Raw genomic sequence first — 24,533 nt, forward strand, 5'->3', positions numbered from 1 at the left:
CCACTCTCAGGTGGAACACAGCAGAAACCTAAGAAATTTAACTTACGTTCTCTTTTAAAACTCACTGTTATGCCTCTGTAGTAAGCAATTCTGAATTATATTACAGTTGTCAAGCAAAAGCCATTTTTACACTTCAAGCGTCCAATCTTGGCCCATATTTAAGAAATACTTAGGTACTGATGCCAAAAACCAAGAAAATTAGTTAAAACAAAACGTCTAATGAGTCAACTTAAACGGCGCCCACCTACATCTTAACCCTTGAAAGCACATATTCATACACTAAGGCCTGTAATCTGGTGTCATCTTTGACTCAACCCTCTTACCGGTTTCACATAATCAGGTCTTTTCCATATTTTGCCATTTTTTCTTAAACAACATCTCTAAAATCCAGTCATCCTCTCTCTCCATACTGATCAAACTTTTGTCCAAGTCCTCATCATTTTATGTCTTGGCTATGGCAACCTACTTTCCCTTAAGTGTATTAAGAATAGGGCTGCTAAAATCTTCTTGGGTCATCACTCCTATCATATCAACCCTTTTTTAAAATGCCTGACCTGGCTCCCCATTAAATACAAACTCACTGTCTTTACTTTTAGGACCCTTCATAACTCACCCCTATCCTACTTAACTGATTTAGTAACTTCCCATTATATTGACTTTGGCATCTGCTCTAGCACAGAGGTGGGCAAACTACAGCCCGCGGGACCATCCTGCCCAGCCCCTGAGCACGGGCAGTGAGGCTGCAAGTTCCTGCTGCTCTGAGCTGCATGGTGCAGGTGCAGCAGTGGAAGGGTTGGGTAGGGGGTCCCAGGGGGGCAGTCAGGGGACAGGGAACAGTTGGATGGGGTGGAGGTTCTGGGGAGGTCGGGGAAGAGGGGTGGTTGGATAGGGCGTGGAAGTCCCCGGGGGCCTGTTGCGGGGCGGAGGGGAGGCGGATAGGGGCCAGAGGGTAGTCAGGCAACAAGGAGCAGGGGTGGTTGGATGGGTCGGAGGTTCTGAGGGGGAGTCAGTCAGTCAGGGGGTGGAAAGTGGGAGGGGGCGGGAGCCAGGCTATTTGGGGGGCACAGCCTTCCCTACCCGGCCCTCCATATAGTTTCACACCCCAATGTGGCCCTCGGGCCAAAAAGTTTGCCCACCCCTGCTCTAGCAGCTCTTTCCACCCGTCAGCTTCTCTCAAACATCTTCATGCTTACTCCCATGCTGCCCCTTATGCACAGGGAGAAAACTCCCTGATGGAATCCGAACAGCCACTACCTTATCCTCCTTCACACCCTCCTTAATATTCACCTCTGCCATAATACCTACTAAAAACCTAGCCTGAAGATCATGGCTAGACAGGAGGCAAGTTATAACTGTTCCTCCTCTTTCCTTTTCTTCTTCCCTTCCTCCCCACCTGTAACTCCAATTTTAAAAAATTATAAAATGCATTAAAAAGCTGTGCCAATTCTTCACAATAATAATTTGCTTGTATGTTGTATCCACATCCCCTACTCTTTGTCTGTTTATGTCTTTAGATTGTAATCCCTTCAGAGCAGGAAATGTCTCTTTTTGGTGTTTGTTCAGCACCTGCACAGTAGGTCCTAAGTCTTTGGCACTATCATAGTAGAAATATTTACTAATAATAACTTTATCTAGACTGAGTTACAGTCATGACAGTCAGAAGCAATGAGATTAGAGAATCAGGGTTTGAAGTAAAGGAGCCAGAAATCAAGATCAACCTTTACTGAAGCCAAAAAAATCTTGAAATTCACTGAAGGGCACTCTTCACACTTTCAAAAGAGTAAAAATATCTTGTAATCAAAAGGCACAAAAAGTTGATGAAAAACAGAATCCATCTAGACACACTGCCATTCATGCAGATAACCACCACCTTTATCAGTCTTTTCCATACGCAGATCTGAATTCATTCAAGTTCTTATACCACGCTCTTCACCACAGTACCTGAGTGCCTTCCAAAGATGAAATAAAGAAGTGACCAATATTTACCATGTATAGCTCCCTCTCTATTCTTCTCTCCAGACTAATAACGATCAAAGTAACCTGTGGAATCCAAACGTAACTAGGTTGCCTCATCTCAATTTTCTTGACAAACATTGGGTAAAGCTGTTAATGAAGGTCTCCCAAGCAAAGATCTAACCATGGCTTAGATAAGTATGACTTATTCTTCAGTCACTCAGTCATAGGCCCAAGATCTCTCTATTTGCTTTAACCAAGCATGAAATACATTGGTCCATCTCACAAATGGTTTGCCACAACTATTCAAGCACATACAAATCCCTGACAAAATTAAATAAACCACCTGTATAAGCTTTGTGTTCCTCCCTTCTAACTCTGACCCTATTTCTCAAAGTAGTCATGAAAGCAGCCTAAATAAGATCAATTTTATCTGTAAAATAATTTTAGATGGCAACCTTCTGGGGGAAAAGAACATGTGATTATATGTGTTTGCACACCATATAGAACCATCAATAATGACCATTCCGAAAAGCAACATATAATCTATTGCATAGCTGTGTCCAAAATGTTTTGGATCAACATTTTGTTTCAAAAATAATGTTTCCAGTATACATTCAAAGCATTTCATTTGACCCAAATTAAATTTTTCAGTTTTTGTTTCTGTGAGGGGGGGGAAAAAAAGGTCAGTTTTGATTCAACACAAACATTTTTTTCAAGGTTTTTCATTTCAGCCACTGAACCGAAAAAAAATTATTCACTCGTCTCTAATAAAAACTGCCCAATAGTTCCATTGATCTATGACAGGAAGGATGGTTCAATGGCTAGGGTGCCAGCAAGGCACTTAAGACCCGGGTTCAATTCCCAGCTCTGCCACACAATTCCTGTATAACCTTGGGTCACAGAGACCTTAGTCTCTCTGTGCCTCAGCTCTTCATCTGTAAAATGGAGATAAAGCTGCTCTACCAAACAAGGTATCGTCAAGATAAATGCATTACGGTGTTCAGATAGGTCACTGATGGAGAATGACAGATTTAAATTTGTAATAATTTATTAATACTATATGTCGGCCTGGTAATTGGGGTGCTTTCTGTAAGACTTGATTGGTTTAACTCAATAAGTGTCTGTCTGAAGAAAAAAAAAGTCCGGAAGGAAAAAATGGCTCAAGATAAGCCGCCCCTCAGCAAACACTGGAGAGAGTCAATGGACAGTGTTAGAACCATTGTCTCTGAGGACTCTAGCTCTATCTCCAGCTAGCCTCTGGAACTGGCTTTGATCAGGAGTATCAGTGGTAACTCAGGGCCCCCTCTCTGTGCAACAATGAACTTTGGTTCATATTATGAAGTTATTCTGAAGTTTTCATGATACTGTTGTATCATGGAAAGCCCTGGTATGTGTATCCACAATTGTGGGCAAGACCTGCACCAGGTACACACCAGACTGAGGACATGAAGAGTACTTAACTTTTAATGACTAGCCAGCAGATTAAGGGAGTTTGCTGGGGAAAGAGACATCCTCTTGTCTGACTGAAGGGGGAGTTCTGAAGCAGTGGAAATTTACCAAAAGGCAGAACAAAGAAAGCCACTTCTTGGAAAGGGGGCATATAAATATGTAAAGCTTGGAGTAAGACACAGGAACCATTGGGCAGGAGAAAGGAAGGGCACACATCAGCCAAGAACAGAGAAGGCATGCCAGGCAGAAAGACTCCGAGGGAGAAGCAGTCCAATATGCCGAAGTCCCTTCCTGAACCCTGGACTCTGGAGGAGAGCTAGTGAGGGGCATTGCATTTAGGGTGTTCATTATTTTCTAAATGATCTGTTCTCTTGTGTTTTATCTGAGAATTAGTGGGTTTATTTACCTTGTAACAGATGAAATTACAAAAATATGTTTGTGAAGTGTGCTTGCTTTAAAAGATGAATAAGAACACTGGTCTATGAATAAATCAATAATCCGAGTAATCCTTGCTTGAAATGAGCTCAATTCCTCTAGAGTGGCATCCTCCGTTGAATTTATTTCAAGCCCTGGAAAAGTCTGAGTTACTGGATGACTTTGTTGAAAAATGGAAAGTTTCAGTTTGAGAAGAGAGTCTTTCCTGCATAGTTCTCACCATTCAACAGCCAAGACACAAGGTTCCAGAATATGGATAAACCAGGGGCCTGGGAAATAACAGATGTTTCCTTGTGAGCAGATGAAGAGGAAGATGAAAGAGTAATTCCAGTAGGTCTAAAAACCTACATTCTACACCAGGAGGGATTAGTCACTAGTATTAGCAATTCCTTTTCTTGCCTGATTTGCCTTCGTATTCTGGACAACAGGGAAAAAGAAGCAAAGGCCTACAGAAGACCAATTAGCCAGGGTTACAATTCACCCATAGCTTTTTCGGTTGGATTTGTGACTGAAAAAGAAAACGTCGGCCTTTGTATTCTGCTCAGCTGAGAAAAGACTACTCTCGGGAATTCTCCATTATTTTTTTTAATCAAGTAGTGGAACATGAACTAATACAGTCCCCATTCCACAGGGCCCTCTTATTACCTATTTAGTTTGCCTCTACAGTGAGATGATGTGTATGGCCTGAACAGATACCAGATTTAATTACCCAACCTTTAAAATGTCGTCTCTGTGAAGGCATGACGAGCTACTCAAAAATTAGCTTTTTTTTTAGAGCTGTCAATTAATTGCAGTTAAATCATGCGATTAACTCAAAAAAATTAATCACGATTTTAAAAAACGTATCTCGATTAATCGCAATTTGAATAGCACTGTTAACAAATGGAATACCAATTGAAATTAAATATTTTGGATTTTTTTTTACATTTTTATATATATTGTATTCTGTGTTGTAATTACAGGTTTCAGAGTGGCAGCCGTGTTAGTCTGTGTTCGCAAAAAGAAAAGGAGTACTTGTGGCACCTTAGAGACTAACAAATTTATTTGAGCATAAGCTTTTGTGAATGCATCCAATGAAGTGAGCTGTAGCTCACGAAAGCTTATGCTCAAATAAATTTGTTAGTCTCTAAGGTGCCACAAGTACTCCTTTTCTTTGCGTTGTAATTGAAATCAAAGTGTATATTATTTTTTATTACAAATATTTGCACTGTAAAAATGATAAACAAAAGAAACAGTATTTTTCAATTCACCTCATACAAGTACTGTAGTGCAACCTGTCGTGAAAATGCGACTTAAAAAATGTAGATTTTTTTTTGTTACATAACTTCCCTCAAAAACAAAACAATGTAAAACTTCAGAGCCTACAAGTCCACTCCCTCCTACTTCTTGTTCAGCCAATCACTAAGACAAACAACTCTGTTTACATTTATAGGAGATAAAGCTGCCCTCTCCTTATTTACAGTGTCACCAGGAAGTGAGAACAGGCATTTGCAGGGTACTTTTGTAGATGGCACTGCAAGGTATTTACGTACCAGATATGCTAAACATTCGTATGCCCCTTCATGCTTCGGCCACCATTCCAGAGGACATGCTTCCATGCTGATGACGCTCGTTAAAAAAATAATGCGTTAAATTTGAGACTGAACTCCTTGGGGGAGAATTGTATGTCCCCTGCTCTGTTTTACCCACATTTTGCCATATATTTCATGTTATAGCAGTCTTGGATGATGACCCACAGCACATGTTGTTCGTTCTAAGAACATTTTCACAGCAGATTTCACAAAACACAAAGAAGGTACCAATGTGACATTTCTAAAGATAGCTACAGCACTTGACATAAGGTTTAAGAATCTGAAGTGCCTTCCAAAATCTGAGAGGGACAAGGTGTGGAGCATGCTTTCAGAAGTCTTAAAAGAGCAACTCTCCGATGCGGAAACTACAGAACCCGACCCACCAAAAAAGAAAATCAACCTTCTGCTGGTGGCATCTGACCCAGATAATGAAAATGAACATGTGCTGGTCCTCACTGCTTTGGACTGTTATTGAGCAGAACCCGTCATCAGCATGGACACGTCTCCTGGAATGGTGGTTGAAGCATGAAGGGACATATGACTCTTTAGTGCATTTGGCATGTAAATATCTTGCAACGCTGGCTACAACAGTGCCATGAGAACGCCTGTTCTCACTTTAGGTGACATGGTAAACAAGAAGCAGGCAACATTATCTCCTGCAAATGAAACAAACTTGTTTGTCTGAGGGATTGTCTGAACAAGTAGGACTGAGTGGACTTGCAGGCTCTACAATTCTACATTGCATTCAAAAATGAAACAGTTTTTTTGAACATAATTCTTCATTTATAAAGTAGATTTAAGCACGATTGCACTACAGTACCTGTATTAGGTGAACTGAAAAATACACTATTTCTTTTGGGTTTTTTACAGTGCAAATACTTGTAATCAAAAATAAATATAAAGTGAGCATTGTACACTTTGTATTCTGTGCTGTAATTAAAATCAATATATTTGAAAAATGTAGAAAACATCCAAAAATATTTAAATAAAGGATATTCTATTATTGTTTAACGTGCGACTAATCGTGATGAATTTTTTTAATCACTTGACAGCCCTACTTTTTTTGTAAACTATGTCTTGAAAATAAAAAACATTTGTGATCACATGCACTTCTTTTTCCTGTTTGGCTGTTGAACAACACGGAGAAAATCTTCCTCTTTAGTGTTTCTTCTTCTTCATGTCAGCTGCAGTATTACAAAGCAGCAATGTGTAGTTTGATATACAACTGGATATCAAATCCAACTTCTAGCAATTTTTCATACAGTACCCCTCACCATAATTAGAAGTTTTGTGCAAACATATGTACCAGTTGTATTGGTTATCTCTGCAAGTGAATACCGAAGCTAGTCTTCTAGCCTGGGAATGTACAGTGGTATCAATAGCCAAGGAGTCTGAACAGGTTTTAGAACAATAGATGTTCAAGTACAAGCATGGACAGCGTGAGTTTCTTACTCTATTACTATGGTGAAGACTTTTTCTATGATCATTTCCACAGTGTAATTAATTCCACTGCATGCACTTCTTTCACTACTTTTCATATGCAGAGCTGTTAAGAGGTAGATCAACATGTTGTCAGTACCACCAAAAACCAAAGAATCAAAATACTGATATTACATTTATATGCAACAATACCATTGTGCAAGAGTGACAACAAACAAAACGTGACATTTCTCTGTGTATTATTCAACTTTTATACAATAGATAAATATACAACTTTTTAGCATGCACTAGTAGTATAGAATAGTGGCCTTCCACAGCATTGCCTTGTTTTCTCCGAGACCAATGTCTTATAGGATTAGTAAAACGAAAAAGAACCTCAACTAGCTGGACTTTCTGGTTTCTTTATCACTACACTGTACCAATAACCACAGAACTGCATGTCAAAAGCACAGAATGAGGTGTCTCTTTTACAAAGATAAAGGGTAAGAGTGTCCAATTCCCTTGAGGGAGTCAAGGCCCCAGAACAATTAAATGTATCAGCTTATAACAGAGAACCGAATACAAACCCTACGAATCCCTTGTACAAATAATCTATTAAAATAGATGAAAACACCATCCTCTTCTCATTCACAGCTAATGACCTTCTTTTTTTTTTTGGGTGGGGTGGGGGGGTGTGTGCCAAACATAAGCTCAAGCAAAAGAATGAAATATTACCTAAAACTTCAGGAGGCTCTGATTGGAGGCCTTCTGGCTGCTGGCCCTGGAGCACATTAAGCAGAGCTTGAAGACTCCTGAGACACAGTGATGGATGGGAAAATCTTGTCTCCTTGATCAATTCAAAAACTTCACATAGTCCAACTTCAATGATCTAAAAAAGTACAACACACATTTTTAACACCCATTATCAGGATGCTTTGATCATTTCAGCCATAAAAATATTTACATAATGGTATGAATTTCTCTTTAGCTTAACACACAAACTCTACTATGTAAATATAGAAGATCATAGCAGTCCATAGACAGAAATAATCAAACCAAATTCTCAAAGTATAATTTTGAATATGAAACAGAGATACGGTTATTCTAATATGAATGGTTTCAGAGTAGAATGTGTGTCTACATAATTAGATATTTAATATTTAAAAACCCCTGAATAAAGCTGATTGTTTTCAACTTTTAGATAGTGTCGTGGCTACAGGACAAACTATACCTTGGACCTCTTTATTTCCTCTCAAATGCATCCCTTGTGTGACTGGCCTGGCTTCCTGCACCTCACTCTGCGTGGAGTCATGCAGTTCAACCATACTTAGACTGGCTTTCTGGGCTGCAGACCCCCTGGTTACCAACCACATGAATGGCACAGGCCCAATTTGGTTTTAGCACCTGTAATAGCTTCTATTGGAAAGCCTGTGACAGTATAAGTTTACAGTGACACAGAAAATGAAGGTTACTTATAACTGGAGTTCTTTCAGATGGACTCTGCACATTCACACTGAGGGGTTAAGGCTGCTGTCGGAGCTCAAAGGGTGTAATCACCTTATTGCAGTGCCAATCACAATGCTCACATCGTTCCTTACATTGTTAGCTTTTTTGATTATCACCACACCCTGAGCAGATGTTTTCAGAGAACTACTCACAATGACCACAAGAGCTCTTTCTTGACTGGTAACAGCTAATTAATATGGCCCCCATCATTTTGTATGTATTATTGGGTTTATGTTTTCCAATATGCATTACTTTGCACCTATCAACACTGAATTTCATCTGCCATTTTGTTACCCACTCGCCCAGTTGTGTGAGACCACTGAGTAACTCTTCACATCTGCTTTGGACTTAACTGTTTTGAGTAATTCTGTATCACCTGCAAATTTTGCCACCTCATTGTTTATGCTTTTTCCAGATCATTTATGAATATATTGAACAGGACTGGTTCCAGTACAGATCCTCTCTCCATTGTGAAAACTGACCATTTATTCCTCCACCCTTTGTTTCTTATCTTTCAACCAATTACTGATCTATGAGAGAACCCTTCCTCTTATCTTATGACTGCTTGCTTTGCTAAGAACCTTTGGTAGGGGACCTTGCCAAGTGCTTTCTAAAAATCCAAGTACGCTATATCCATGAAATCACATATCCACATGCTTGTTGACACCCTCAAATAATTCTAATAGATTGGTCAGGTATCCATTAAAAAAACCGTGCTGGCTCTTCCCCAACATACTGTATTTGTGTGTCTGATAATTACATTCTTTATTATAAAAAGAAAAGGAGTATTTGTGGCACCTTAGAGACTAACCAATTTATTTGAGCATAAGCTTTCGTGAGCTACAACTCACTTCATCGGATGCACCCTGTGGAAAGTGTAGAAGATCTTTTATACACACAAAGCATGAAAAAATACCTCCCCCCACCCCACTCTCCTGCTGGCAATAGCTTATCTAAAGTGACCACTCTCCTTACAATGTGTATGATAATCAAGGTGGGCCATTTCCAGCACAAATCCAGGGTTTAACAAGAACGTCTGGGGGGGAGAGGGGAGGTGTTAGGAAAAAAAAGGGGAAATAGGTTACCTTGCATAATGACTTAGCCACTCCCAGTCTCTATTCAAGCCTAAGTTAATTGTATCCAGTTTGCAAATTAATTCCAATTCAGCAGTCTCTCGTTGGAGTCTGTTTTTGAAGTCTTTTTGTTGTAATATAGCGACTTTTAGGTCAGAGATCAAGTGACCAGAAAGATTGAAGTGTTCTCTGACTGGTTTATGAATGTTATAATTCTTGACATCTGATTTGTGTCCATTTATTCTTTTACGTAGAGACTGTCCAGTTTGACCAATGTACATGGCAGAGGGGCACTGCTGGCACATGATGGCATATCTCACATTGGTGGATGTGCAGGTGAACGAGCCTCTGATAGTGTGGCTGATGTGATTAGGCCCTGTGATGGTGTCCCCTGAATAGATACGTGGGCACAGTTGGCAATGGGCTTTGTTGCAAGGATAGGTTCCTGGGTTAGTGGTTCTGTTGTGTGGTATGTGGTTGCTGGTGAGTATTTGCTTCAGGTTGGGGGGCTGTCTGTAGGCAAGGACTGGCTTGTCTCCCAGGATTTGTGAGAGTGTTGGGTCATCCTTCAGGATAGGATATCACAGTTAATAGTTCTGCAATTTCATATATTGTTCCTTCAGAACTCTTGTGTGAATACCATCTGGGCCTGCTGACTTATTAATGTTCAATTTATCAATCTGTTCCAAAATTCCTCTATTAACACCTCAACCTGGGACAGTTCCTCAGAACTGTCACCTAAAAATAATGGCTCAGGTGCAGGAATCTCCCTCACATCCTCTGCAGTGAAGACTGATGCAAAGTATTCACATAGCTTCTCCACAACAGCCTTGTCTTCCTTGAGTGCTCCTTTAGCACCTCAATCATTCAGTGGCCTCACTGATAGCTTGTCAGGCTTCCTGCTTCTGACGTACTTAAAAACTGCTGTTAGTTTGTGTGTCTTGCTAGTTGCTCTTAAAATTTGTTTTTGGCCTGCCTAATTATACTTTTACACTTGACTTGCCAGAGTTAATGCTCCTTTCTATTATCCTCAACAGGATTTGACTTCCAATTTTTAAGGGATGTCTTTTTGACTCTAACTGCCCTCTCCTACATTGTTGTTCAGCCATGGTGGCATTTGTTGGTCCTCTTACTGGTTTTTTTTGTTTTTTGTTTTTTTTATAATTTGGGGTATAAGTGGTGTTTTAAAATAGTTTCTATGCAGCTTGCAGGAATTTCACTTTCGTAACTATTCCTTTTAATTTACATTTAACTAGCCCTCTCATTTTTGTGTCGTTCCCCTTTTTGAAATTAAATGCTACTATGGTGGATATCTTTGGCAATTTTCCCCATACGAGGATGTTAAATTTAATTACATTATGGTTGCTATTACTGAGCAATTCAGCTATATTCACTTGTTGGACCAGATCCCGTGCTTTAGGACTAAGTCAAAAATTGTCTCCCATTGTATGTTCCAGGACTGCATCCTGGAATAGCTAGTCACTAAGGGTATGTCTACACTGCCCACATTACAGCGCGGCCGCACTGTGACGTGGGTAGTGTAGACATGCTTTATCGCTGGGGGAAGAGCTCTCAGCTTTTCAGCGCTAAAACTTGTCGCCCGGGGGAGTTACAAAAACCTCAGAAATGGAGGTTGTTCATAACTTTGAAAAAAAACATTATGGTTGTCTTTTCAAAAGTTTACAACTGAACATTGACTTAAAACAGCTTTGAAACTTTACTATGAAGAAAAATGCTGCTTTTAACCATTTTAATTTAAATGAAACAAACAAAAATAGTTTCCTTGCCTTGTCAAATTTTTTTTTAACTTTTTTTTTTTTTAGTAGTAATTTACATTTAACAGTACTGTACTTGCGCGCATGTGTGCTTGTGCTGCTGCTTGATTGCGTACTTCCGGTTCAAAATGAAATATGTGGTTGACCAGTCACTTCATAACTCTGGCTTTCATAACTTTGAGGTTCTACTGTAGTTGAAATCCCCCATTGTTATTGGGTTCGCTGCTGTGTTTGTAGCCTCTCCAATCTTCCTGAACATTTCACCATCCTAGTCAGGTAGTCAGTAGTATGCTCCTACTGCTATACTCATTATTCAAGCACGGAATTTCTATCCATAGAGATTCTAGGGTACAGTTTGATTAATTTAAGATTTTCATTAGATTTGATTTTATGTTTTGTTTCACATATAATGCTACTCCCCCAACAGCGCGACCTACTTTGTCATTCCTATATATTTTGTACCCTGGTATTACCCGTGTCCAATCATTATCATTGTTCCACCAAGTTTCTGTGATGCCTGTTAGATCAATAGCCTCATTTAATACCCCCTTTCAGGTAGTTGAAAGCAGCTATCAAATCCCCCCTCATTCTTCTCTTCTGCAGACTAAATAATCCCAGTTCCCTCAGCCTCTCCTCATAAGTCATGTGCTCCAGCCCCCTAATCATTTTTGTTGCCCTCCACAGGACTCTCTTCAATTTTTCCACATCCTTCTTGTAGTGTGGGACCCAAAACTGGACACAGTACTCCAGATGAGGACTCACCAATGCAGAATAGAGAGAAATAATCACTTCCCTTGATCTGCTGGCAATGCTCCTATTTATACAGCCCAGAAGGCGGTAAGCCTTCTTGGCAACAAGGGCACACTGTTGACTCATATCCAGCTTCTCATTCACTGTAAGCCCTAAGTCCTTTTCTGCAGAACTGGAGCCATTCAGTCCTCAGTCTGTAGCGGTGCATGGGATTCTTCCGTCCTAAGTGCAGGACTCTGCACTTGTCCTTGTTGGACCTCATCAGATTTATTTTCACGCAATCCTCTAATTTGTCTAGGTCCCTCTGTATCCTATCCCTACCTTCCAGTGTATCCACCTCTCCTCCCAGTTTAGTGTCATCTGCAAACTTGCTGAGGGTGCAAACCACGCCATCCTTCGGATCGTTAATGAAGATATTGAACAAAACTGGCCCCAGGACCGACCCTGGGGAAACTCTGCTTGATACCGACTGCCAAGTAGACATGAAGCCATTGATCACTACCCGTTGAGCCCGATAATCTAGCCAGCTTTCTATCCACCTTATAGTCCATTCATCCAGCCCATACTACTTTAACTTGCTGGCAAGAATACTGTGGGATAACATACCAAAAGCTTTGCTAAAGTCAAGGAACAACATGTCCACTGCTTTCCCCTTATCCACAGAGCCAGTTACCTCATCATAGAAGGCAATTAGGTTAGTCAGGCATGACTTGCCCTTGATCAATCCATGCTGACTGTTCCTGATCACTTTCCTCTCCTCTAAGTGCTTCAGAATTGATTCCTTGATGACCTGCTCCACGATTTTTCCACGGACTGAGGTGAGGTTGACTGGCCTGTAGTTCCCCGGATTCTCCTCCTCCCCTTTTTTAAAGATGGGTACTACATTAGCCTTTTTCCAGTCATCCGGGACCTCCCCCGATTGCCATGCGTTTCAAAGATAATGGCCAATGGCTCTGCAATCACATTTGCCAACTCCTTTAGGACCCTCAGACGCAGCGCATCCGGCCCCATGAACTTGTGCTCATCCATCTTTTCTAAATAGTCCCGAACCACTTCTTTCTCCACAGAGGGCTGGTCACCTCCTCCCCAGAGTGTGCTGCCTAGTGCAGTAGTCTGGGAGCTGACCTTGTTCATGAAGACATAGGCAAAAAAAGCATTGAGTACATTATCTTTTCCCACATCCTCTGTCACTAGGTGTCACATGCAGAAGAGGAAGGTGAAAAATATCCAGGGTCTCTGCCAATCGGACCTGGTGGGAAATTCCTTCCTGGCCCCCAGTGCAGAAATCAGTAAGACCCAGAGCATATCAGCGAGACACACCAGACACACAAGTGGGAAAGAACTCAGTGTAGTAACTCAGAGCCCTCCTGATCTAATATCCCATCTTTGGCCGTAGGATACTTGCTGCTAGCAGTCACAGGTGGACCACATGCTATTGTACGCACTCTCCTGAAACCATCCCTCTCCATAAACTTATCAAGCTCAGACTTGAAACCCAGTTAGAATATTTGCCCCCAGTGGTCTCCTTGGGAGGCTGTTCCAGAACTTCACTCCTCTGATGTTTAGAATTTCAAGCCTAAACTTATTGATGGCCTATTTATATGAATTTGTTCTTGTGCCAACACTGACCCTCAACTTAGGGCTTGGCTACACTTGCAAGTTAGAGTGCATTAAAGTAGCCCCATGCGTCCTAGCCCTGGACGCGTCCACACTGGCAAGGCACGCAGAGCGCCTGGACTCTGCAGCTGGAGCGCTCCTGGTAATCCACCTCCACGAGAAGCATAAAGCTTGCTGCGCCCCAGCTGAAACGCCCGGGCATCAGTGTGAACGAGGTCCTGCATTACTGCACTGTGATTGGCCTCTGGAAACGTCCCATAATCCCCTGAAGTGGCCACTCTTCTCATTGTTTTGAAATCTGCAGGAATGCGGATATCCCCTTTCAAAGCTCTGTTTCTGACAGCCAGCATGCTTATCTGCTCCGGGACAAAGCAATCCATTACAGTGGAGTGCGGTGTGTGAGAGAGAGAGGCGCGGGGGGGGGGGGCCGGGTCCTGCTGCTGTCTGAACTTACAAGATAGTATGCTGACACTCTCTGCACCCCAAAACACACTCTCTCCCCCCACATAAACACAACACACTCCCTGTCACACTCCACCCCCACCCCCATTTGATAAGCATGTTGCAGTCACTTGCACGCTGGGATAGCTACCACAATGCACTGCTCTTTGTGGCATTGCAAAAGCTACTAATATGGCCACACCAGCGCGCTTCCAGTTGACAGTGTAAACACACGGCAGAGTCTTCCCTACTGCGGTCTCCGAAGGCTGGTTTAACTCCCAGCGCTCTACATCTGCAGTTAGATCCAGAGCATATCAGCATCCTTAAATAACTCCTCTCTCTCCCTGGTGTTTATCCCTCTGATGTATTTACAGAGAGCAATCATATCTACCTTCAGCCTCCATTTGGTTATGCTGAACAAGATGAAACTCCTTAAGTTTCCTCTCGTAAGGTAATTTTCCACACCTCTGATCATCCGAGTAGCTCTTCTCTGTACCTGTTCCAGTTTATATTCATTGTTCTTAAAACATGAGAGATCAGAATTGCACACAGTATTCTAGATGAGGTCTGGCCAGTACCTTGTATAGTAATAACACTTTCCAATCTCTACTGGAAATACCTCACCTGATGCATGCCAGGACTGCATTAACCTTTTTCACGGCTGCATCACGCTGGTAGCTCAGAGTCATCCTGTGACTGACCAATACACTTAGGTCTTCCTTCTACTCAGTCGCTTCTAACTGAGATGTCCCCAGCGTATAGCAAAAATTCTCATTGCATGACCTTGCACTTTGCACTATTAAATTTCATCCCATGTTTATTACTCCAGTTTTCAATGTCACACAAATCTTGTATGATATTCTGGTCCTCCTCTGTATTGGCAATACCTCCCAACTTTGTGTCATCCACAAATTATTAGCACACCCCCATGTTATGCGCCAAGGTCATTAATAAAAATGTTAATGAAGATTGGTCCCAAGACCGATCCCTGAGGAACTCCACTAGTAACCTTGTTCCAGCCTGACATTTCACTTTTCTGTATGACCCATTATAGTGTCCCATTTAACCAGTTCTTTATCCAGCTTCCAAGTCCCATATTAATCCCTGTCTTCTCCAATTTAACTAATAATGTCCCATGTGCAGTGCGTTACTGAAAACCACCTAGGTTAGATCTACTGCATTTCTTTTGTCTAAAAAAAAAAAAACTAGTTAATTTCTCAAAGAAAGAGATTGGTCTGGCACAATCTACCTCTTTTAAAACCAGGTTGTATTTTATCCCAATTACTGTTTACCTTTATGTACTTAACTACTTTCTCTTTCAAAATTTGTTCCAAGACTTTGTATACAATTGAGGTCAAACTAATGGGATCACTTCTTTTCCCTTTCCTAAAAACAGGCATTATATAAGCAATTTTCCAGTTACAGGGTACAACTCCCAAGTTTACAGATTCATTAAAAATCCGTGCTATTGGACTTGCAATTTCATGTGCCAGTTCCTTTAATATTCTTGATTGAAATGATCTGGGGTCCCCATTTGGTCCCAAGCTGTTTCAGTTTGACTTCCACCTAGAATGTAGTAATTTCTACTTCCATATCCTCATTTCCATTAGCCACCCTGCCACTATTATTAGAGCCATATTATACCCTTATTTAAAACTGAGGCGAAGTATTCACGTGTTGGGAAACATCTAGATTATCTTTAATAGCCACCCCATCCTCAGAGCTTAGCAGTCTCACTTCTTCCCTTGTTTTCTTTTTCTTTATATGTCTAAAGAAACTCTTACTATTGTATTAATTTCCTTTCCAAGATCCAACTCTGTTTGGCTTTTGGCAGGTCCCACCTTTTGCCTACACTTTCTGACCTCCAAGAGTCACCTTTCCTTGCTGATCTCTTCTTACATTCCTTGTAAACCTTCTGCTTTCTCTTATCCTGTTTGAGATGCTTGTTCATGCAGTTTGGTCTGCAACCCTTCCCTACACATTTTTTCCCCTTGCTTGAGATGCAGCTTCAGATAGTTTCTACAACTCTGATTTAAATCATTCCAAGCCTCCTCCACATTCAGCTGCGTGAGTTCTTCAGTCCAGTCCACTTCCCTAACAACTTCCCTCAATGTTTTAAAGTTTGCCCTTTTGAAATCAAGAATCCTAGTTGCAGACCTTTTTTTAAAATATCCTGTCATTTAGTTTCAAGTAAATTAACTCATGATCACTTGAACCAAGGTTGTCCTCTAGAACCAGTTCTTCTATGAGTCCCTTGATACTTACCAATACAAAACCTACAATGGCATCAGCTCTTCTTGGTTCAGTGAGTACCTGGCGAAAAAAAATCTGTCTGCTATCACATCCAGGAATATCTGGGTTCTACCATTATTAGTAGCACTTGTCCTCCAATCTATTCTGGGAAATTAAAGTCTCCCATAAATACTACTGGGAATTGCATGAATATCTCATTGAAAATATTAAAGAAGTCTCTATCCATATCAGATCATAGGAGTCTTTACCCCAGTGAAGCCTCTTTTACACCTTTCTTCGCCAAAGTGATTTTGACCCAAATAGATTGCCCATTTTATCCAATCACTTCTAAATTTCTGGATCGCCTACTTTATCATTAATATACAATGCTACTCCACCACCTTTACCTGTATTTCTGTCTTTTCTGACCAGAACATACCCTCCAGTCATGACTACTATTCCACCATATTTCTGTTATCTCTATATCATCTAGTTTCACTTCCTGACCCAGGAGTTCTTGTTCACCCATTTTGTTACCCAAGCTTCTTGCATTGGTGTAAAGACATCTTAGTTGTTTCTGCTTGGCTACACCAAGATTCCTCACCCGACTAAGTACAGTTACTCTACTACTAGTATCGCCAACCTGACTGTTAGTCCCAATACCACAGGTAGTATCTGCTCTCTTGATATCCATTCTCCTACCCTCTGTTGTTTCAGACACACGTTTGCATCTCATAGACTCATAGGACTGGAAGGGACCTCGAGAGGTCATCTAGTCAAGCCCCCTGCACTCATGGCAGCACTAAGTATTATCTAGACCATTCCCGACAAGTGTTTTTCTAACCTGCTCTTAAAAATCCCCAATGATGAAGATTCCACAACCTCCCTAGGCAATTTATTCCAGTGCTTACCCACTCCTGTCAATGTCCAACCTAAACCTCCCTTGCTGCAAATTAAGCCCATTGCTTTTTCTCCTATCCTCAGAGGTTAAGAACAACATTTTTTCTCCCTCCTCCCTGTAACAACCTTTTATGTACTTGAAAACTTATGTCCCCTCTCAGTCTCGTCTTTTCCAGACTGAAAAAATTGGGTTTGTTTAATCTTACCACACAGGTCATGTTTTCTAGAGCTTTAATCATTTTTGTTGCTCTTCTCTGGACTTTCTCCAATTTGTCCGCATCTTTACTGAAACGTGGCGCCCAGAACTGCACACAGGACTCCAGTTAAGGCCTAATCAGCATGGAGTACAGCAGAAGAATTACTTCTCATGTCTTGCTTACAACACTCCTGCTAATATATCCCAGAATGATGTTCACTTTTTCTTTTTTTTGGCAACAGCGTCATACTGTTCGCTCATATTTAGCTTGTGGTCCACTATAACTCCCAGACTCCTTTCCGCAGTACTCCTTTCTAGGAAGTCATTTCCCATTTTGTATGTGTGCAACTGACTGTTCCTTCCTAAATGAAGTACTTTGCATTTCTCCTTATTGAATTTCACCCTATCTACTTCAGACCATTTCTCCAATTTGTCCAGACCATTTTGAATTTTAATTCCATCTTCCAAAGCACTTGCAACCCCTCCCAGCTTGGTATCATCTGCAAACTTTAAATGTACTTTCTATGCCATTATCTAAATAATTGATGAAGATATTGAACTGAACTGGACCCAGAACTGATCCCACTCGTTATGCCCTTCCAGCATGACTGTGAACCACTGATAACTACACTTTCATCACAGAAAGAATACAAAATCCTTGCATTAAGACTAACGAAGGGGCACAGCAATTTAGGAAATAGCAAATTTTGCTCCAACATCATCTGTTTACAGGAACCTCCAAAGACTTTTTCATTCAGATCTATATTTCAAATAAAAGCCTATACAAAACCATTTGGTTTGCTTGTTGGCCTATCGGATTTCAGAAAACAAAACCAGAGATTTCACTGAGGTTTATTAATGTATCTTGTACAAAAAGAACAATAAATTTCTGCTTGTTTTCAACTACCAGCTTTACTGTCAATTGGAAAACCATTTTGGATTTGAATTAAAAAACAAGTATTCTAGGGGCCTGTCTACACTTAAAATGCTACAGTGGCACAGCTCTTCAGTACAGACATTATCTACAGCCACAGGAGGGATTCTCCCACCAATGCCGGTAATCCACCTCCCGGAGAGGCAATAGCTAGGTCAACGGAAGAATTCTTCCATTGACCTAATGCTATCTACACCGGGACTTCGGTAAGCTTAACTATACCACTCAAGGGTGTGGATTTTTCACACCTGTGAGCAACGTAGTTATAGTGACCTAGTTTTCTAGCATAAACCAGGCCTCAATCTCAGACAAAAGAAGCTTAGCACTGGAGGAGTTGTGAAAGTGGAAAAAGTTAGGTGTAAGATTTTCTTCCAGTTTCCATTTTCATCCCTCTGACTCTTTAACAAACATAAAAGATATTTATCAATATTCTCTATTTATCCCAGTATCTTAATCAAAGGAAATAAGTCTAGTAATTATTAAAATGAGACTTCAAATCATCTGCAACAACTCTCCTCATTTATATCAAATTAACAAAAAATGAGCTCAATAGCCTATGCCAATCCAGTATATATGTGTGTGCGCGCGCATAAGAAATATCATAAAGCAATTCACCTATTAATGAAGGTAACATTCTCAAGAACACTTAAGTGACTTAGGAGTCTAGGTCCCATTTTCAAAAGTGATTTAGGCACTTTGGCTCCTAAATCCTACAGATTTTCAACAAAACATACGGCTTGTCTACAGAGAGATACTGTGCAGCAAGCTAGAGTAAATCTAAAGCACACCAGCTTGCTTCACAGTAACACACCATGTGGACACTGCTATGGAGCAGTGAAAGTCCACTAAGCTACAACCAGGGACTTTCATTGCACTGGAACACAGTCCACACCACAAGTAATGCACAGCAATTGGTGCACTGTAGACAAGCTGTTGGGCTCCAAAAGGTCCATATTTTCAAAGGCACTTTGGTGCCTAATGATGCAGATATGCACCTAAGCAACTTAGAGGCCTAATTCCAAATTATTACAATGGAAATTAGGCGCCTACCCTGTGTAGGTGTTTTTTTAAAGCCCCACTAGATGCCTAACTGCATCTTTAGGTATCAAAATAACTGAAAATCTGGTGCCTAAGTCACTTCTGAAAATTTTATTCACACTGCTCTAATACTGCCTTACTATGGAAGTATTTCTAGAAACTGCAAATAGTATTTAAAGACATTAAAATAGCTTTTTTTTTTAAACACACATTTACACAGGTAAGCTGTCCCTCATTCCATTTTGATCAGGTGACAAAGTCATATTCACTATTAAAAATCACAAATCCCTTCCCTCCCAAGTAAACAAATCAAGGTAGGCAGCATTTACAACTTCACCTTCAGAAGCTATCAACCAAATTTACAAAGAAAACAGGCTCTGTACCCTCACATGGGAATTGCCATACTGGATCAGATTCACGATTCATCTAGCTGCGTATCCTGCTCCCAGAAGTGGCCAGCACCACATACTTCAAAGGAATGTACAAAAAAAACCCCCAACCACCACCACCCCACACTAGATATACGTGGGGTCAGCCCACCTCCCAAAGGTCTCATCTTAATACCTATAATTAGAGATTATTTACATCCTGAAACAGAGCTTATTGTCTCCTTCTGTCCTTCACTGTTGCCTAGAAAGCAGAAATCTTTACAGTTGTTCGAGTTTATAGATGTTTTGTCATGAAAGGTTAGGTTGCAAGCCCAGAGGGGATGCTGGGGAACTTCAGAGGGACTTAACCAAAGTAGATAATTGGGAACATGGCAGACACAATTCAGTGTTGATAATGCCAAGTAATGCAGTTGGAGGGGACTATTACAAAATTATCCACATAAACATCCAATCCCTCTGAGCCTTATTAAGTTATTAGGCTCAAAAACCATCCTGTTCCAATTTTTTCACAATTTAAGTGCTGCGTGAAAAAGTATTCGTTTTATCAGTTTTAAATTTACCACCTTTCATTGTGATGAATGTCCATCCCCTTGGTGCTTGTGTTTTGAGACAGGAAGAACAGACGTTCCCAATCTTTCTTCTGCACACCATTCATTTTATAGACTCTTCTCATATTTTCTCCTCTCCTTTCTGACAAACAACAGGAATCTTTCTACTCTCTTCGTAAATGTTTTTCCATGCCCGTAATAATTTTTGTTCTTCTCTGAACCCCCTCTAACTCTCAAATATCCTTTTGGATACAGGGTCAGCAGTACTAAAGCCATACTACGGATTTACAAAATGGCATTCTGTTTTCCATATTACTCTTCATCTCACTCCTTATGCATCCTAATATTTTGTTTACTTTTTTAACTGAAGCTACACATTGAGCAAGCCTTCAATGAGCTGAGATGATACAGTTTATTTAGAACTCTGTAAAAGTGCATTATTACTACCGATCCTTCCCCTCCAACATGCATTACTTGGCATTTATCAACACTGAATTGTGTCTGCCATGTTGCCCAATTATCTACTTTGGTTAAGTCCCTCTGAAGTTCCCCAGCATCCCCTCTGGCCTTGCAACCTAACCTTTCATGACAAAACATCTGTAAACTCGAACAACTGTAAGATTCCTGCTTTCCAGGTAACACCACCACCAACATAAAAAAGGCAATTTTAGTAGTATTTAATTCAACCTTATCATAATAAGTCACATAAAAAAGAACTATGTGAAGCTGCTCTGCCCAAGCCCCTTTAAGCTCACATCAGGGAAAGATGACAGGAAGCAAGATTAATAGATTACATATATTAAACACTAATTGGTAGGCAAAACAGAATTCACAAAAGGCATACTCAATAGTTAAATGCAACTAGTAAACGGACATATGAGCAAATAAAATATGCAGGTAAGAAAAACGATGCAGTTTAACCATTCCCACCAGCTTTTCTTTCCAATATTCCACTATTGAACAGCATCCTTTCATGCACTCATAGCAAAATCGTTAAAGTCATTAAATTCCAAAGGCTATTACTGAAGTATTCTGTCAACAATCTTAATATACAGACAAACTGGTGGAACTCAATGCCACAAAACATTGCAGCCAAGAGCCAAGCAAGATTTCAAAAAAAGGACAAAATATTTATATGGAGGATGAAAATACCCAGTTACATAAGATGGGATTGAAAAACTAAATATTTGGAAGTAATATAAACACTCATAAAATCAGAGAATAAGCCAAGTTTTAATTGAGGGAGTTAAAAAAGAAACTTCTATGGGTAGCTTATTTCTAAGGGTATGTCTTCACTACTCGCCGGATTGGGGGGCAGCGATCAATACAGCGGAGATCGATTTATCGAGTCTAGTCTAGATGCAATAAATCGACCCCAAGCGCTCTCCCGTCAACTCCTGTACTCCAGCACTGCAAGAAGCACAGGCAGAGTCGACACGGGGGGGGGAGGGGGGGGGAGGTGGGCAGCAGTTGACTCACCGTGGTGAAGACACCACGGTAAGTCAATCTAAGTACATCAACTTCAGCTATGTTATTCACGTAGCTGAAGTTGCTTAACATAGATCCATCTCCCCTGCCCAGGGTAGACAAGGGCTCAGTAACCACCTCAGCGTTTCTTGCAGTCCTCTGAAGCATTTAGTATCCACCGCTGTCAGAGAAGATACTTGCCTAGATGGATAGTGGTCTGACCATTACTATGTTCCTAACAACTTGTCATAAAGTAAAAGGACCCAACTGAGAAAGGGTTAAATTAATGCTGATGAATAAAATTGTCACAGATGTGCCATGTAGACTATAAAGTTACACATGAAAAATTATCCAGAGTGACTTGCCTTTGGAAGCTTGAGGGGCGGCTCTTTAGACTCCTCCTCTTCATCACTATCTGAATCCCCACTCTGCACAGTGTTCTTTGAAGCCAAAGTTACGGATGATTCTTTTTTTTGCCACTCCAAAACACAATGGCGGACATTGCAGTAAACATTAAAAGCTGAAGGGTTGCTGTGTAATTTGATATCTGGTATGGTTATTGTACTCTCCAAGTTTTCTGTCTGAAAAACAATAAGATTTTATTTTTGGCTGAAAGTTAATTCTTCCATGTATAAAGTTTAATAAACTTTTCAAATTTCACTAAAGAGAAATATCAAAGTCTCACTATCCCTTTAGCCAGACAATGGTAAAAAGTGGGCTAATATTTTATTTTCTCAAGTATGGATGACCAGAACTCCATATGGCAGAGAAAAGCAGCACGTCATTCATAATGCACAGTAATACGCAATTTTAATCAGCACGTGTATCTTTCTTTATCATAACCCTAAATAACACACAAGTCTTCAAATTAGGAAATTTTACATGACACCATATGCTGCATAATACAGCAACAGGAAAACCACATGACAGGATTTCAGAATCAACTGAGAAAGACATGTTTTTGCCTTTTTATATTTAAATGTAATTTATACAACAATGACATGCATTTGGGAATCCAACTCATGAAAACAAACAGGGAAGCCTAGAGAAATGTTAACCTAAACCCTGGCACAGAAGAACAAATTTAACACTAAAATGTGATTATGGTCGGAAAGTTGACTGCAGAAAAGGCACATTCATGCTAAACAGATGAGATCCCTATGTATGTATTCAAAGAATTTTTTTCTTAAAAAGTTCATTTTTACTACCTCTTACTCATTAGAGCTGCAGAGCAAATACAAACAGGGGAAATAATTTTTTTTCCTGAGTCGCACACTAAACAGAATGTTAACTATGTTCCAACAAATCCTAGAGAATAGAGACTGATTCTGAGATCTCAATTTGCGACTGCCAAGCCAGAAGTTAAAGCCATCATCCTTTTACCAACTAGCTTCACAAATTTGATATGGAACTCACTGAGAAGCGAACATGAAAACACATAATGCCAGTTTTCAGAGCATGACTGCTTTTTTAATAAAAATACTTGAAAAAATAGACAAATCTGTTCTGACCAGATTGTCATGTCTCATTCAAAATAAAACAAGCTCCAGACTCAAAACAAAAATGTAATTTCTATAGAAGCAGGACATTAAATAGCATAAAAATTTAATACATATATACAGAAGTATATTTTGTCGATACATAAACTTTTGAGACTGTTTGCAATTATTTATAAGCCAAATAGATAGTCACCTCAGTTTTCAGCCCTAAAGCTGAATAAACTGGCCTTAATTATACAAATCAAAAGCAAGTTATTTCATAAGCAATGCTTCCCCTTGTACTGCAAAACAACTGTAGGGCACATATCAAGGTTCTTTGGAGCATCTTCCACATAAAGCCAAATGTTATTGCAATGACAGCTACTGTGCGGTAAATTTGAAATCTCTGTATTTAAACTCATTCTCACTAGAATTGCATGAAGCTTTGATCTATATATGTTGCAGTACCCACCCCTATTTATAAGTAGGTGGCCACGTCATCTTACGTACATTCACATAACTTCAGAAGTCAACCCTTTTAGCACTAGACTAAGTATTACAGACTGTTTTCCTGCATCTTTACAATGAGCTGACCAACTTTCAGAAATTGTCTCCTGTCCTACTTTCAGTATTAAGCATTATATTCTTTAATTGATAGTTTAGGTTTCAAACCTTAGGTATTCCAACCCATCTGTCCTTCTGCATTGAGCTAACACATTCTGCGGATGTATTCAAACTAGAACCCCATCAGTACAGCAGAGAGCTGATAGCAGAATATTTTCCATGAGAGCCCATTCAATTTGGAGAGGCAATGTGGTCCAATGGGCTGGGACTCAGGAGACTTGAGTTCTAGTCCCGATTCTGCCACTGATCTCCCGTTTGACCATAGGTAGATCCCTTCACCTTGTTGTGCCTCTATTTCCCCTCATACTCCATCTTGTCTATCTGGACTGTAAGCTCTTTGGGACAAAGAGTGTTTTGTATTGTACATAAGAAAATGGAGCCCCAACACACTACTGTGATATAGATAAATAATTTTAGGAATAATCCACTATTCACCTTGGTCCTAAATGTATTGATCTTGAGGGCATACTATAAAAGTCTATCTTTTAGTGCAGGAGTTCAAAGAGGGCTGGAGGGCTAGGGGTGCAATTTTGTTGAGAAATTGAAAGGAGATGTTGATTTAGTTGCCATTATGTTTTTATGTCTGGTAGCTATATACATAAGGGTGCTCATATTCATCATCACTGTATAATCAACGGCAAAGATGCCAAAAAACAGATATAGGTGAAAAAATGCTACCACAGAATTCATTAAAGACCTGATAATCACAATGTCTATGAGGTATGCTAAAAATCA

At 40.2% G+C, this 24,533-nt stretch overlaps 1 protein-coding gene across 11 annotated transcripts in view; it reads right to left on the reverse strand.

Annotated features, from left to right (window-relative positions):
- The window catches only part of MYCBP2 (MYC binding protein 2), a 409,657-nt gene that overhangs the window by 354,496 nt on the left and 30,628 nt on the right, over positions 1 to 24,533 (reverse strand). For all 11 annotated transcript variants that reach the window (XM_074962231.1, XM_074962238.1, XM_074962204.1 and 8 more), the window contains exons 3-4: positions 22,062 to 22,277; positions 7,566 to 7,719 (exon numbers count right to left, since the gene is read on the reverse strand). In XM_074962231.1, coding sequence (XP_074818332.1) covers positions 7,566 to 7,719; positions 22,062 to 22,277 — 370 coding nt within the window. The remainder of the gene's footprint in view (positions 1 to 7,565; positions 7,720 to 22,061; positions 22,278 to 24,533) is intronic.

Source organism: Natator depressus, chromosome 1 (assembly GCF_965152275.1).
Source record: "Natator depressus isolate rNatDep1 chromosome 1, rNatDep2.hap1, whole genome shotgun sequence".
NCBI lineage: Eukaryota > Metazoa > Chordata > Testudines > Cheloniidae > Natator > Natator depressus.